Raw genomic sequence first — 14,908 nt, 5'->3', positions numbered from 1 at the left:
CGCCCGAAGGTCTCAGAGGCCACACGGTTTCAGGAACCCTGTGTCCCACAGAGACCAGGGACTCTGAGGGAGCACTTGCGGACCTTTGAAACCAATGCATTGAGCTTGTTGGTTGTTATCACTAACCTGGGTGCCACTGAACGTTTCTGAGAATAAAAACCAAAAGTATGCGAGTAGATTTGAAGAATTTGGACTTCTGAAACTTCTCGTCGGATTAGTTTTAAAGTAAGATTCTTTCCTTTTCTTAAAGTATCTTCTCATCGGTATGAAGCGCCTGGCGATGCTATTGAGGTGATCAGTCCTGCCAGCTCGCCAGCGCTGCCCCAGGAGAAGCTACAGGCCTATCAGCCGGAGGTGGTGAAGGCAAACCAAGCAGAAAGTAGGTACTTTTTAGCCACCGGTTTACCTGTTTGCACATCTGCAGGTGTCATTTGCTTCCGATCATCTGCCCAGACCGTGTGCAGGAATAACTGGTTTTGTTGTTTTCGTTTTGGAGTAGTCTTTATGGCTGTAGAACCCTTTAAGACTGCACCAGTGGAAAATTATTTTGAAGTTTTTATCGAGTTCTCTTTTGTTCATATTTAACGATACAGAAAATAGCTGATATTTTGTCCACTCGTGCTCTCACGGTTTGTACTAGTCCTGATAAGCATTTTTTCCTCCAAAATTAAGATCGTGAATTCTGTTTAGCGATAGCACCGTGTCCCTCCCATGTGTCCCTGAGTTATGTTTAATCTGATAGTGAGTGACAGGCAGGGGTATTCCCTGAGTAGGACATCTACCTGTCTGCCCTCCACTAGGTGAAGCCAGCAGACCATACGAAGGACCATTACATCACTACCGACCCCAGCAGGAATCCCTGTCTCCACAGCAGCAGCTGCCCCCCTCTTCACAGGCCGACGGGGTGGGGCAAGTGCCCAGGACCCACCGACTGATCACACTCGCTGATCACATCTGTGTAAGTTCTTCTGTTAATTTTTCTGTTTTTGATCGTGCGGGAGGCACATTTCACAGAGAGTCACAGAAGAGATGTCCAGGTTTTTTAATGCTACATTTTTGGGTAAGTACTCCGTGGGCTTAACCAATTCCTTCTCTCCTCATTCACAGCAAATCATCACACAAGATTTTGCTAGAAATCAAGTTTCCTCACAGCCTCCCCAGCAGCCTCCCACTTCTACATTCCAAAATTCACCATCTGCTTTGGTGTCCACACCTGTGAGGACTAAAACATCAAATCGTTACAGCCCAGAATCCCAGTCTCAGTCTGTCCACCATCAAAGACCAGGTCCAAGGGTCTCTCCAGAAAATCTTGTGGACAAATCCAGGGGAAGGTATGTTTTGTTTTTCTTTCAAGTTTATTTATATTGAGAGAGAGAGAGAGAGAGAGGCAGGCATGCAATTGTGGGAGGGGCAGAGAGAGAATCCCAAGCAGGCTCCAAGCTGTCAGCAGAGTCTGATGCGTTGCTCAGTCTCATAAACTGGGAGATCAGGACCTGAGCCGAAATCAAGAGTCGGAAGCTTAACGGACTGAGCCACCCAGCTGCCCCAGTATGGTTTTTATTTCAAATTGTATGTACGTTTCTGAAGAGTAAAGCAATTTGAATGGATCTACAAGGTAGGGGATTAATTTCGTACACCTAAAGTTTATTCACTCTCACTCCTTGGGAAGTACAAATGAGGGTTTTTCTTGTCTGTTCTTAAAATGTTCACTGCCCGAGCAGTTGGTACTGTATCTTTTTGATGTATATTCAAAAGTCAGGTTCTTCATCTTTCATGGAAGGGAGGTGATAGATAGTTTCAAGTTTGATAAATCAAGAAAAGTGTAAGATTATTTAGTTTAGAGGTAACCACCAAGGAACCAAAAGAAAAATGGTAAAAAATGGCCACCTGTTTGGATGGGGTTGATTGGGAAAGGAAAGGACAGGTCGTGTACGTATATACTAATTATACTTAAAGGTCACAGGTAGCTCTTAATATGTACAGTCACTAAGCCAAAGCCTTGTTTTGGTCTAAACAGTATGTTTATATCACGTGATCTTTACCAATGTGGTATCCGGAGGAAGAACATGAAACCGCAGAGAATCGCGCAGCCCTAGCAGGGGGCAGCTAGAGCCTGTCTTGACTCACCTGATGGGGTGCTCAGGGTTCAGTTTAGTTCTCTGGTCCTTTCTCTTTTAACTTCACGGGGAAAGACCTGTTCAGTGTTGACTGACTCAGAGAGAGAGGTCAAAGCCTGGAGGGCTCACCGGAGTAACAAGGGCAGGATGGTGGGGTGTGATACCGAAGCACACGATGACCTTGACCTCCCTCGGAGCATCGGCCGCTGCCTGTCCCGGGTTGTCATGTGCCACCAGTGCACGTGCACGGATAAAGCAGCGCCAACAGACTTTTTGATAACCCGGTATATAGTGAAGATCTGAGGCAACTTTTTTTCTGATAGAAGCTAGCAACTTTTATTCCTTTCTCCTGAATGACGTAATGAGTGAACCGGTTTCAAACCGTCTAGGGTGATTTGTAGGCGGGCCCCAGGAGCACAATCTAATATTTTATATGTTACAATACCAGGCCTGGAAAATCCCCAGAGAGGAGTCACGTCTCTTCTGAGTCCTACGAGCCCATCTCCCCACCCCAGGTTCCAGTCGTGCATGAGAAACAGGACAGTGTACTGCTCCTGTCTCAGAGAGGGGCGGAGCCTGCAGAGCAGAGGTGAGGAACAGGAGCGTGTCCCGGCTGGCGGCTCCCGTGTCAGAGCGTGCGTGTGTCCTGTGCCTTTTCTCTCCTCCAGGTTACGTGTCAGGATAGGACTCTCCAAGGACCACGAAGTCTCTTTCCCTGGTGATCTAATTCCAGTGGATTTTAGTGAAAAAGTCACATTTAAATAGGTTACAGAAAAAAAGTGTTCACTATTCTTGAAATCAAGCCTTTCTAGATCTTTTTTAAAAAAGCCTTTTCTGTCCACGTGGTCAGCTGTTCGGCTGTCGATCGAAGCCGAAGTGCTTGAGTGTTTATCGTGCACCAGGCCTTGTGGACTCCACGTGGAAGGGAAGTCCTAACGAGCACCTTTGCTGAACTGCTTTACGGACTTTTTCTTCCCTATTTCTGACCCCAACCCAGCCCCTGTGAATTACTTGGGTTTTATTTCCGTTTGCATTAGACACCTTTGGTTTGGCCCCTGCCTGGTCCACTTCCACCAGAGTGATTTGTCTAAAACTCATGGAATCAAGCTCTAAGCCAGTAGGCCGGCACCTGAGTTCCTTCATGAGCAGGTTCATGCTGCTCGTCTGGTTTCCTGCCGCTTCCCCCTCACACCACACTCTTGTGTCCGTGTCAGGCTGCTTACGGTCCCCTGAATTCCTTTCAGTCCCTATGTATGCTGTTTCCTTGGTGTAGAAGAACACTCCCGTGATGCTCCTGGAGGTGAATCTAGGAGGTGCCCATGGTCAGATAGAGGGCGGGTCCAGCTCTAAACCAAGGTCTCACTCCAAACTGCTAGTGCATTTCTTAAACAATGTGTTCTAAGTTATTTATGGTTCATATTCATGGGCAAGCAAATAGATGTTGGTACCTTTCAACAAAATGAGGAGAATCTGTTTTTAGAAAGGGGCTGACGTTCAATTTTATATTTACGCTTTCCCTTCAGTTTGTGACTTTTTTGAGGACAGGGGCCACATCCTGCCCATTTTCTATCACATATCTGTCTCTCTTTGGCATATGGCAGGTATTCTTATGTTTGAATGATGAATGAATCCACCCGACCAGATTAGGTGATCAGCAGCCTTCCGTTTGTTCTTTGCTGTCATCTCCAGCTCTAGCTAGATCATCGTGGTTAAAGGAAATTTGGTTCTTTAAGATGTGTTAGTATAGGAAGCTGCAGGTGATTGCGAAACCCTTTACATGAGACTCAGCTCATCTGGTGGGAGGCGTGAAATGATTTTAACAGAGGCAGTTTTATTTCTACATTGTGGCTCTTCTGTTGAAGGCCCCAGGTTTTGATTGCTTAGGTATGAGCTCTTGCTGTTTTATAGGCAAGTCGTGCTATTAGTTTTAATTTCTTCTACTTCATAGCAGTTCTGCTAGTAGAATAGTGAATAGTTCCTGGTGTATGTGGCAGCTATAAATAATACCAGTGCCTGTGCTGTTAAGCAGACGGCATCATGGTAAGCTGTTTCTCACTTTCCTGTTAACATCGTTTGTTGCTTATTCGGTCTTCGTTAAGAATCTCGATCCTAGATTATCTCCATTGCAGTCCTAACTTTATGAGCATGCTGAAGTATTTGTGTCCCCATATATGACGTAGGGTTATTCACAGACACGAAATGGGGAAGTGGGTACACCCCCAAGGTTAGCACATGATGAAACAGACATAATAGGCATAACTGTGTTCCCCACAGGAATGATTCCCGCTCGCCAGGGAGTATAAGCTACTTGCCTTCCTTCTTCACCAAGCTCGAAAACACGTCACCCATGGTTAAATCAAAGAAGCAGGAGATTTTTCGTAAGTTGAACTCCTCTGGTGGAGGTGACTCTGATATGGGTAAGTGGGATTTCTTTCACGAATCCCAAAATAAAACCTGCATTAATAATAATTGTATCTCTGGTGTTGCCTCTCATGCGATCCTTGAGTTTGAAGGCTCTTGTAGGCGTCTGTCCAACCACATTTGATCTTAAAGTTTCTTCTCAAATGTCTGCCAGTACGTGAAGATTGCCTGCTAGAGAGCAAGAACTTGCTGCTTTCTGAAGCTGTCCGTCTTTTCTTTGCACAAATGTGGGGCCGGATTAGCTCTTCGTGTAGTTTTTTTTTACCCATCGGTCTTAGTTTTATCCGTTTGGGCCGAGTCTGCATGACCACTCCGCAGCCATTTGAAGACAAAGCGTGTCCTTCAAGTCTTCTCTCTGTAAACATCCTGCGTCCTCAGCTGTTCACGCTGCTGGTTCTGAGTGTCCCTCCGCAGAAAACCACTTTATTTAGCTTAGCCTCTCAGTAAGTTCTGAGAAGTGTGCTCTGCCCCAGAGGCATCACTGTTCAGGAGTGTAGATTGTATTAGGGTGTTGGGCAGCGAGCACGCAGTTAGGATATAGTGCCCTTCATACGAGCATAAATATCAGGGTATCTTGATGCGCTGCTCTGGGCCCGTACCTTTCCTTTGCTGTACTTTTGTTGGAGTCACTGGCTCCAAGTCCGTGTTGTGCCACTCAGTTACTTTTCCTACGCCAGCAGTGTCTTCCTGGATCTCTGTTCAGTCATTCAGCATTCATCCGTAGATGCGATCAGTCCACCGGGTGAAGATAGAATAACCGTAATGGCAGGCAGACAGTTACGTCGTTATAGCCCTGGGCACTTGGAAGCATGTACAAGGCACTTAATCCTCACAGCGGCCCTACACCCTCCACGGTGTAATCGTCTCCGTTGTGCAGATGAGGAAACCTAGGGAGGTTTAAGAACCCGTGCACACTGCCTAACTGGTGAGTCATGGGGCGGTGGCCCCCCTCTGGCGTGCCAACCCCACGTCTCTGGCGGTGCGCTCGCTGGCTTGTAACAGTTCTGTACTCACAGCATCGTCACCCACGTCACTGGTGGATACTCAGTAGGATAAAGCTCTGTGGCATCCAGACCTTCCCTTTGGGTTGAAAGTCGTACTTCTCCATCTTTTCCTCAAGTACCTCCAGTGATGCGGCGAGATTTGTCGGATCTGGGTTTTCCGCAATCTGCTTTATTTCTGTGATCTGCGATCTACTAGTCTCCCGACCCTGTCAAAAGAAAGGAAATTGTGGGCTGTGAACTACAAAGTGCCAGGTGGATGTGTGTTTGGATCTGACGCCTTATGATTAATAAAGGTTGACCATCCGAGAGAAAAAAAAGGGTGAGCCCAGTGTCAGTTATTGTTGTGAACTCTCTCTTTGGAAGATAAATATTTTAGAATATTGGCCAGCATTGCTATCAGGCTTACAGATATCCTTTCTTCTTTAAAAAAAATGATGACATTTTTCTGTCTCATCACGGGTCTCATCTGTTACTTACAGAGCGTCAAATGTCACCAACAAAAATGTGGTGCTCTCATCTTCACATTCTCTCAGAAGGCAGAGAAGAATCAGAGCGTGGAGACCTGCCGATTCTAGAACGGCCAGTTTAGAATTGTTCCGTCTTTGAGGGGTTTTCGCTCATCCTCTCTAGTCTTGGTCTCGCCTCATTTTAGTGGGAAAAAAATTGTTTGACAGATGTCAAGCCACATGTGACTTGAAGAAGCCCACTTAACAGTGTTGTCTTCTATTTTCTTTTGTCCTCAGGCAGTAGCTCTCTCATTCATTCATTCAACAATTAATTATTGAGCAGGGTGCTGTGTTGGGCGCTTTTACAATGACAGATGGTCTCTACTCTGAAAATGTAAAATGAAACAAGTCCCTAACTTTAACAGAGGATAAAATGCGTGAATGTCTTCATGCAAGTACAAACAAAATTGCTTGGGGAATTTTTTGATCGCAGGAACTCTTTTCGATTGTGGGAAGGGACAGTTGAGGAACTGTATTAAGGAAGCAGTGGGCTGATGGGTCCCCAGGGCACATTCCGTCTTCCCCAGGAAGTAGAACCGAGACATCAAAGCCATCGGCAACCGAGACCACTTTGTTTCACCTTGGAGTCTCTCGATTAATTCAGCGTTCCCACCGAGGACATCAGTGATTTTGTTCTTCAAAAACCGTAATGCTTTAAACTTACTTTATTTGATCTTCCGCAAGTTATTTTCCCCTTCTAGAGATGTTCTCTTCTCTTGGCTTTCAGATACTATGTTCTCCTGTTTTTTTCTCTTCTACTCTGGACATTTTTTATGTCTTCTTAGCAGCTCAGTCTTGCTCTGCCTGACCCTTGAATGCTGTTTTCCCAGTGCCGTCCTCACGCACTAGAACCTCTGAATCCTCTCACCCGCTCCAGGGGTGTAAGCTGTGTGCTGAAAACTCCCAGATTCGTGTCTGAAGTGGGGTTCGGCTTTTCCCATGAAGTTTCACTTGCATACCTTTGAGGACCTCTGTCTTCTTGTGAATTTGGCTTCTTAAGTGTCTAAAAAGGAATTAACGTTCCACCTCTGCACACGGAGAAGCACGTCATCCCCTCCTTCCCTGCCACACTTCCTCCACTAGCTTCTTTCTGGGCAGCCCTCCCTCTGCACCTCTTCCTGTCGAGTCTGCCTCCTAAACAGCTGTCCCTTGTCGGTCTTCCCTGCCCGTTTCTGAGTGGTTATCACGTTCTTTCACACACGTGTGCCCATCTGTTTTAAGCCAGGGGTCCTCACACTTGAGTATCGATCCCTGTGCCTGGAGTGCTCGTTAAGCATGTGAGCCACAGGCCTTGGGACTTGAGGAAGTTGGCACTTTTACTGAGGCACGGGGGTGGTTCCGTTCTGACGGCCTCACAAATTTACCACGCTAAACTGTAAGCTCCAGAGGGAAAATACACACAGGATCGTAGTGTTCTCACCGGTTGAAAAATACGAAATCATCTTTATCTGACCATTTTGATCAGTAAGAAGGTGATTTTATGATGTTTCCACCAAATGCTTAATAAATATTTGTCGAATGAATGAATTCTATTCCAGAAACTTTTGTGTATTCGTCACTCCACTGTTTCAGGTTCAGTTTATTTACTGCAAGTTTTCCTGACCCATGAGTGGGGAGATGGTCACGGTTTTATATAGTTCTTCCCGGAGATTTTTGTCCTCCTTCCTGTTGCCAATTTAAAGTTGCCCCGATGAAGGAAGTTTTTAGTTTCCAGGCACACGCAGCCCGGCTTCGGAGAGCGGCCTCCTCTCCGGGGAAGAGCCCATCCTGCTGCGGACTCCCCCAGAGCTCCGCGTTCTGCTCTGGGGCACACCCCACACCCTGCTTCCCTATTCTTTCTCTCTCGAGTTCTCAGCAGCAAGTTGGAAGTTGTGGTGAGAACACCATTCACGTTCCTAGATTCCTTCTACCTGTGTCTCGGCGCTTTATAGGTAGTTCCCAGGCTGTCCCACCTGTTGTTCATACTGCACAAATGACAAATCACGGGCTGCTCCTGCGCCTGTGGGAGTCGCTCCCGGTGAAGCATAGGGAAGCCCACGTTTTCATGCTGTTCGTGGAGGGGTCTGAGGCCAGGCTGCCTCAGACTGGCTGGCATTCCCGGGGCTCATCCCAGAGGCGTCTCTCCTCTGGCAAACTGGACCCCCTTCCTATTGGTGTTTCTCCGGCAGTGCGAGTGCTCTCTTCCTCCTGTGGGCACGTGGCTCCTGTTCAGATTTTCCCACATCCAATTTTTGGTTGCTTGATTTTTTTAAAATAACTACTTCTTTATCTTAACTGGTGAAAAATAAGGTTGGGATCATGGGAAATAAAAAGGTTAATTTCACTGTAGGGTTTGAGACTTTATCTCCTTCAGTGTACGTGATCATCCCATCTCAGTTAACTCAAATGTTTGTTTAAATACAGCAGCCGCTCAACCAGGAACTGAGATCTTTAATCTGCCAGCAGTCACTACCTCAGGTAAGAATCAAAATGTGTCCACCCGATACCCAACGAGTACCAACTGCCCAGCAGGGGCACTGCTCCAGTGTGCATAAATGTAGTCGGGGAGGAGACAGCGGCAGTAAAAAGGGAGCCGAGCTTCACTAAACACTTGCTGGAGAGGTAACGGAACAAAGAGAATGAAAACCACTAAAGAACAGTGTAGAGACGAGGGAGCTGAAAAGAGAAAAAAACGAGGAACTTTAAGAAAAGTGGCTGGACCCATTCATTTGGGAAAGGAAAACTCCATTTGCTGGAGTTACTACTGGGGGATTTGGGCGCCCCTGTGTGGGCTCTCGGGGTGTTGCGGGCAGCTGGGCCGGGGCTGTGTGTCCCGTGGGCCCAAAGGCCGTTTGGAGTCCGCTGGTCTCTGTCTCTTCGTCTGCTGTTCGGAAATAAGCAGAAATGGCGTGCTGGTCTCTTTCAGGCTCAGTTAGCTCTAGAGGTCATTCTTTCGCTGATCCTGCCAGTAACCTCGGTCTGGAAGACATCATCAGGAAGGCGCTCATGGGAAGCTTTGACGACAAAGTCGAGGAGCACGGAGTCGTCATGTCCCAACCTGTCGGCGTGGTGCCCGGTGGCGCCAGCACCTCCGTTGTGCCCAGTGGGGAGACCCGCAGAGAGGAAGGGGACCCGTCACCTCATTCAGGTAAAGTGTGTTCACTCTTGTGCCCTTCTGCTGCCTTTCCCGAGAAAACGCCATTCTACGTCCAAGTTGTAACGCGTCACCAAGACGTTTCATTTTGTGTGTTCCCAGAGTCCCCTCTTAACGGTTTTACTTAGTTGTTTTTTTTTTTTTTAACCTGCTCAGACATTTTAGTAACACGAACAAATTTTAAAAGGATGGAGATTTTTATGCAGAAGTCACCTTTGAGTGTTGGGTTTTTTCCTTTGCATCTAGTCCTTATCTGGATCGACATATTTTAACTGTAATACAAGTGCAGGTTCCTTTCTGCTTTTGAATAAAAGGGACTTACTATTGTAATAAAGAGAACAGGCTCAGCATTAAAGAATTTTAAGCCATAGAAGAAGGGGAAAAAAAAAAAATAAAAACCCTTCAGATCACATCATCCAGAAAGCTAGTGTTCTTGTCTGATAAGCATCATTTTAGAAGTATCTCTGTATGGACACATAAAAGGCCAGATAGACATCAGAACCAGTCATTCATACGTCCTGGTAAAAGCAAGCACACAAAAAACTGTGATTCTAAGCTTTGAAACCCCTTTTTCTTAATCTTTGAGAACTGGGATCTCTTATGCTTAAAAATTTACCGGCAGGTCAGCGGTATTTCAGGTTTAGTTTAGGGTTTTTTCCTGTTACCCTCAAGCAAAAGATCTCACTAAGGTGAAGAAGATCAAAGAGATCAGAGGTTCTTATTTATTTACACCCACGTGTATTTTATGGCAATGTGGATTCACTTCCTGCTCTGAAGGATGAGCACAGTCTTCCCCTTTCTGCTCTTACCTCCTGATTTGTATTGATTTACCTGTGCGTGTATTTGAAGGTGGTAACATTGGTGACGGTCACCCACTTCAAGCAATCCTGGTCATGTACCCCTTCTGTTGAGACCTTTCTTTTTGGTACTGTTTTCACACTCCCTTTTCTCTCAGAGGCTGCTGTCCTCCGAGACTGTTCCCGCTCAAGAATGTCTTCTTGCTGCCTTGATACTTGAAAGGACAGTGTGGCGCCTTTCTCAAAACATTCCATAGACACTATTACATTTCCCCCACCTGGCATCAATGGTTGTGTAAGAAGGCAGCCAGATGTCCCCTTTTTTGGCAGGTGACAGTTATCTGCCTGAAGCCTCTTTGCCTCAATTTGAAGAAGTTAATTAGTTAGTATGTTGGCGTTCGTGCTGTGTCAGACTTTCCTGACCACAGGGAGGCTGTTTGCACCTGCAGGTGGATTTCTACACTCCTGGAAATGTTCTATTTTGCCTCTTTCGTTGGGCTTATCCATCTCAAAAAACACAATTACATTTTTGCCAGCTAGTCTTTGTCCTCCAGATCTGTTACCTTCTAGTTCTTTTAGTCATCTTAATCTAATTATTTCAGTCGTCTTCATCTGTTGCTTTTACTCTAGCTCACATTTTCCTTTTGTGCTAACGCCCTTTTTGTCGTGTCTGTTCTGATCCTTGCCGTATTTTGTTTCCTAAGCTTTTCACCTCTCCTTTTTGATGATGATCTGTTCTTTACCAAAGGAGCCCAAACTGGCTTTGTGTATTTTGAAGTTTCTCTTCCAGAAGCATCTTTTCCCCTCGTCCCATTCGGTTCTCTTCCTGACCATCAAGGTACTTGCACTTCTTTTCTGTGCAGATAGTTGAAGGGGTTGAAGTTGCCTTCTACCCACTTTTTTCTGGGCGCCGTGGGACTCGGGGCAGGGTGAGGTCTCAGGTTCTGCGAGGCAGAGGAACACGTCTGCTGCTCACCTGGGCTCTGTTCTCTTCAGACATCATTTCCATGCTTTGTTCTAGAGCCCTGTCAGGGGCGTCCCACTCCTGTGAACTTCTGTAGACCGGAGCCTGGAACAACAGGCCGCCAAGACTTGCTGAGCTTCTGCTGGGGACCAGTAGCATGGCCACGAAGGGGCTTCTGTTCCACGCTTTTGGGCATAAAATTTCCTTGGGGTGGTGTACGGATTCCTCTGCTTCTCTTTAAACTGGCAGGCAAGGAGGTAGTTAGGATTTAAGATTTTCGTCAACCTGCTTTAATTTCCTTAGTTTCTGTGCTCCAAGACCCGGAAAGACATGATGTTCCTCTCAGAAATTTAATTTCCTTGGTTACATGGTTTTCAAGTTGATGGCATGAGGACATACCCCTTTTGCTTTAGTTGCTACAAGTAAATTCTGGCTTTTAAATACTAACTTTGAAACTTCACTGGGTCCTAGGATCTGGGTTCTTCGCACCGCCTGCCATCCTCCCGCTTTCTCTCAGCGGCATATAACCCATCAGCAAGCACTTGGGTAGGTTTTTAAGTTGAGAACATAATTACTATATGTCAAGAGTTAATTTATTTCACTTTTAGGAGGAGTTTGCAAACCAAAGCTGATCAGCAAGTCAAACAGCAGGAAATCTAAATCTCCCATCCCTGGGCAAGGCTTCTTAGGAACTGAAAGGCCCTCTTCCGTCTCCTCTGTACATTCAGAAGGGGATTACCACAGGCAGACACCAGGGTGGGCCTGGGAAGACAGGCCCTCCTCAACAGGTGAGGAACTTACTGCTAGAAAAGGAGTCGTAAAGTCCTTTTTTATCAAAGCCTTGGCTAGTGCTTCTAAAATCAAACTTTGGAAACCTCAATTTCCATTGTTGTATCAGTAGGATTCCACTTTCCAAAACAGACACTGAATGCATGGAATCTTAAAAATTTACAGAACGTAAGGTCTGATTACCATGAACAAAGGAAGAGCTATGAAAACATCTCCGTTCCCCCCACTTCTGTATTGTGCTGGGAGCCAGCACCTGCTATTTGCAAAGCCACAAAGTCTGTGATTTCAGTTCTTCCAGGAACCACACCTGAGAGTGAAGGGCCGCTCCCAGGCTTCACCCTTAGCCTCTCTATAGACATTCTTAGAGAAGGTTCTTAGGGAAATATTAAGAAATCAAAATAAGAAATGGAGATAGTGTAAAAAGCCATCTCTATTGCAGGCTCACTTATATTTATACAAACTGATGAAAAACCGTGTTCTAGGGTATTTATGAATGTTTTCCTTTTTGTGCTTGCTTGCTCGTAAGCTTTCTTCTTGAATCTAATAACCACAATACTGGTTGTCTTGAAAGGGAACAGGCTTTGCTTTTTTGTTGTTTAAATAAAACTGGGATTACCTGGTGTAGATTTAAGGGTCTCAGAGAATCGTGAGCCATCTTTTAGGAGTTAAATACATGTACGTCAGTGGAAAATGTCTGAAATGTGCTCTCCCCCTTATTTACATATAAATTTCCTATGGATATCGTCAGCATAACTGAAGGCCTTTGCTTCATAAAACTCACATCACATGTGAAGTGATTGTGCTCTAGTTTGACAACTTCTAAACCAGTAATTGTTTCCTCTCTTAGGGAAGGAATTTAATTTGTGAAATCCCTTGATAAAATGGCTATGTTTTCTGTCTTTAGAGTTTCTTAAGCTGTAAGAGGCTTTCTGGGGACAGTTGAGACCAATGTAGAAAGTGGCAGGAGGTAGCAGTGCTGTCGTTAGGTGCACATACCCTCTTCCAGATCTTGTACCTTTTAAATCTGCCCAGAGACCCAGCAGCTGACCTGCATCCTGCTGCCCTGTGACCTGCTGCAATTCCTTGTCCCCTCGTCCTCTGAGCACGTACCGCTGCATTTATCATTAAGAGGCCAGGAGTTCTTGGTGTAACCAGACTCTTCGAGCTTAATATGCAGTTTTACTTGGATTCTCCATGGAAACACCTGGTTCTAGAACTCACTGAAAGTTCAGCCCTGAGCTTCCACTTCCGGACTTAGCAACCCTAAGCTTGCACTTACTCGTGTCCTCCGTCCCTTCTAGATTCTCACCGGATTGGTGCCTTACCATAGGCTACAGTCTACATGGTGAAACCCTGGCCCTTCTGTGTTTCATTCTGCTCCCGGTGTCACAAGACCATTTCAATAGAATAATCGTGTCTCCCTCCACCCCGTGGAAGCTGTAGGGAACAGCAGCTGTGCTCAGGACGGTGAAAACAGTTTTTCTTTTGTCAGGCTCGACTCAGTTTCCTTACAACCCTCTGACTATGCGGATGCTCAGCAGTACGCCACCGACCCCGATCGCGTGTGCCCCGTCCTCCGTGAACCAAGCGGCTCCTCACCAGCAGAGCAGGATCTGGGAGCGAGAGCCTGCCCCGCTGCTCTCTGCACAGTACGAGACGCTGTCGGATAGCGATGACTGAACCGCGCCCAGAAGGGGTCTCGGTGGGGCCAGGGTGTGGGCCAGGGAGCTCTCGTTTTTGGCGGTTTCATTTTTAATGGCAGGTCAAAAGCCTTTCGTCCTAGGACTTGTGCCCAGAGACTTTTTAAGAGAGCCTGGACCGCAGATGATGAAGAAATGATGGGAATTTATTTGGAGAGTAAAAAGGGGGGGGGGGTGGGGAGGGACGGGGGGACTGCCTCGGACATAGGCAGTTCGGTGGATTATAATAATAGTGGAGGGTTGAAATGTAGAGTTTTTAAAAAGTGACAATTCTTGTTCTTACATCTGTTTGTAAAGAAAACCATAATGTCTTTAAATCACTCTTCTGTAAATAGATTACCTTTTTTGCAGTGTTTCCCCTTGCTGTAGTATCTGGTGTACTTATGTTCAAATCAGCGCATCAACTTGGGGGGTAATTTTAAAACAAAAAAACATCGCACCTATCTTTTTAACCCTTGCCTTCTCAACAACCTCATACAGCCCAGTTACATAATGTTGGCTGTCACGGGCATTGTACTTTTATCTAATTTTGTTTCCTCTAAATTCAGATTTCCAGCGATGTTTAAAATCTTGTGGAAATGTTTAGATTTTTAACACAGACCCTATATAAAATCTGTACATTACGTTTTTGGGTCAAAGGTAGGAGAAACAAAATTCTGCCATACTGTCAATTTCCAGTGCAGGCTTTAATTTTTTTTTTTTTTTTTTTTTTTAATTAGTGGCACTGAAAAATATTACTGCATGGGTATGTTATAGTTCAGTTTTTAAAGTTTAAAAACAAAAGGCTTATTTGAGGCATACCTCACTGTTATGCACACTGGTAACTTAACCGTGGCCCTAAATATTCTTTTTCTCCTGCATTTGATGCAGCCCAACAGAGCTTTTGTTTCAAAATAAATTGGACTACCCTGTCCATAGCCACATAGATCATGTGTGATTCAAGGCTCTTGATGTCTCAGGTTTCAGAGGAGTGGGTTGCCCTGTATTATCGGTTGAGTTAGAAGGTAACGATCCGTACAGAATCTGACTCTTAGCTTTGCCTTGTGCTGTGTATCCTGAAGCCTCACTTCCCTTTCCCCATGTGCCAGTGCTTACTCTTACTCTCCCTGTGATTCCTCGTGGGCAAGAGTTTACTGGTGAATCTTTCACCGAATCTCAAGGAGCAAATAATTATGAAGGGGTCAGTTTCACCCTTAATAATTGCTTATTGAACTGTGAGATTATTTTACTTTACGACTTCATAGTGCTGCAGCATCCTTCAGCACGTGGATACTAACTGTTTTGGAAGGATGCCACTGAAGATGAGAAAGGGGAGAGGCAGAGGTCTCTTGGGATGATACATGTGAGCACTTCATGGACTTCTAAGTAGATCTCAACTTTTTAACAAAAGTATGCAAGCCTCTACAGAAAGCAGGTGTATGGGAACCACTGACTGCCTCCTTTGTAACGAGATCCTCGCATCACCCTCAGCATTGGT

At 45.6% G+C, this 14,908-nt stretch overlaps 2 protein-coding genes across 19 annotated transcripts in view; one reads left to right on the top strand and one right to left on the bottom strand.

The window, feature by feature from the left end:
* The window catches only part of NCOR1 (nuclear receptor corepressor 1), a 159,450-nt gene extending 145,094 nt beyond the window's left edge, over positions 1-14,356 (top strand). For 15 of the 17 annotated variants that reach the window (XM_049638033.1, XM_049638047.1, XM_049638045.1 and 12 more), the window contains 9 exons: positions 251-379; positions 801-958; positions 1,108-1,331; positions 2,566-2,706; positions 4,392-4,534; positions 8,452-8,505; positions 8,954-9,175; positions 11,551-11,730; positions 13,224-14,356. In XM_049638033.1, the coding sequence (XP_049493990.1) occupies positions 251-379; positions 801-958; positions 1,108-1,331; positions 2,566-2,706; positions 4,392-4,534; positions 8,452-8,505; positions 8,954-9,175; positions 11,551-11,730; positions 13,224-13,411 (1,439 nt within the window). In that variant the 3' untranslated portion in view covers positions 13,412-14,356. The remainder of the gene's footprint in view (positions 1-250; positions 380-800; positions 959-1,107; positions 1,332-2,565; positions 2,707-4,391; positions 4,535-8,451; positions 8,506-8,953; positions 9,176-11,550; positions 11,731-13,223) is intronic. The other 2 variants (XM_049638038.1, XM_049638044.1) reach the window with 2 other exon arrangements.
* TTC19 (tetratricopeptide repeat domain 19) overlaps positions 1,334-14,908 on the bottom strand; it is a 45,421-nt gene continuing 31,846 nt past the window's right edge. The window contains exon 10 of one of the 2 annotated variants that reach the window (XM_049638077.1): positions 1,334-1,493. Coding sequence is in view for 1 of the 2 variants with exons in the window: in XM_049638076.1 (XP_049494033.1) it covers positions 5,569-5,748 (180 nt within the window). In the remaining variant the exon portion in view is untranslated. Of the gene's footprint in view, positions 1,494-4,623; positions 5,749-14,908 lie in introns of those variants that run through there. The other variant, XM_049638076.1, reaches the window with a different exon arrangement.

The sequence above is a fragment of the Panthera uncia genome, chromosome E1 (assembly GCF_023721935.1).
Source record: "Panthera uncia isolate 11264 chromosome E1, Puncia_PCG_1.0, whole genome shotgun sequence".
NCBI classification, from domain to species: Eukaryota; Metazoa; Chordata; class Mammalia; order Carnivora; family Felidae; genus Panthera; species Panthera uncia.
The sequence above is the reverse complement of the archived record's forward strand: the minus strand, read 5'-3'. Positions and strand labels throughout refer to the sequence as shown.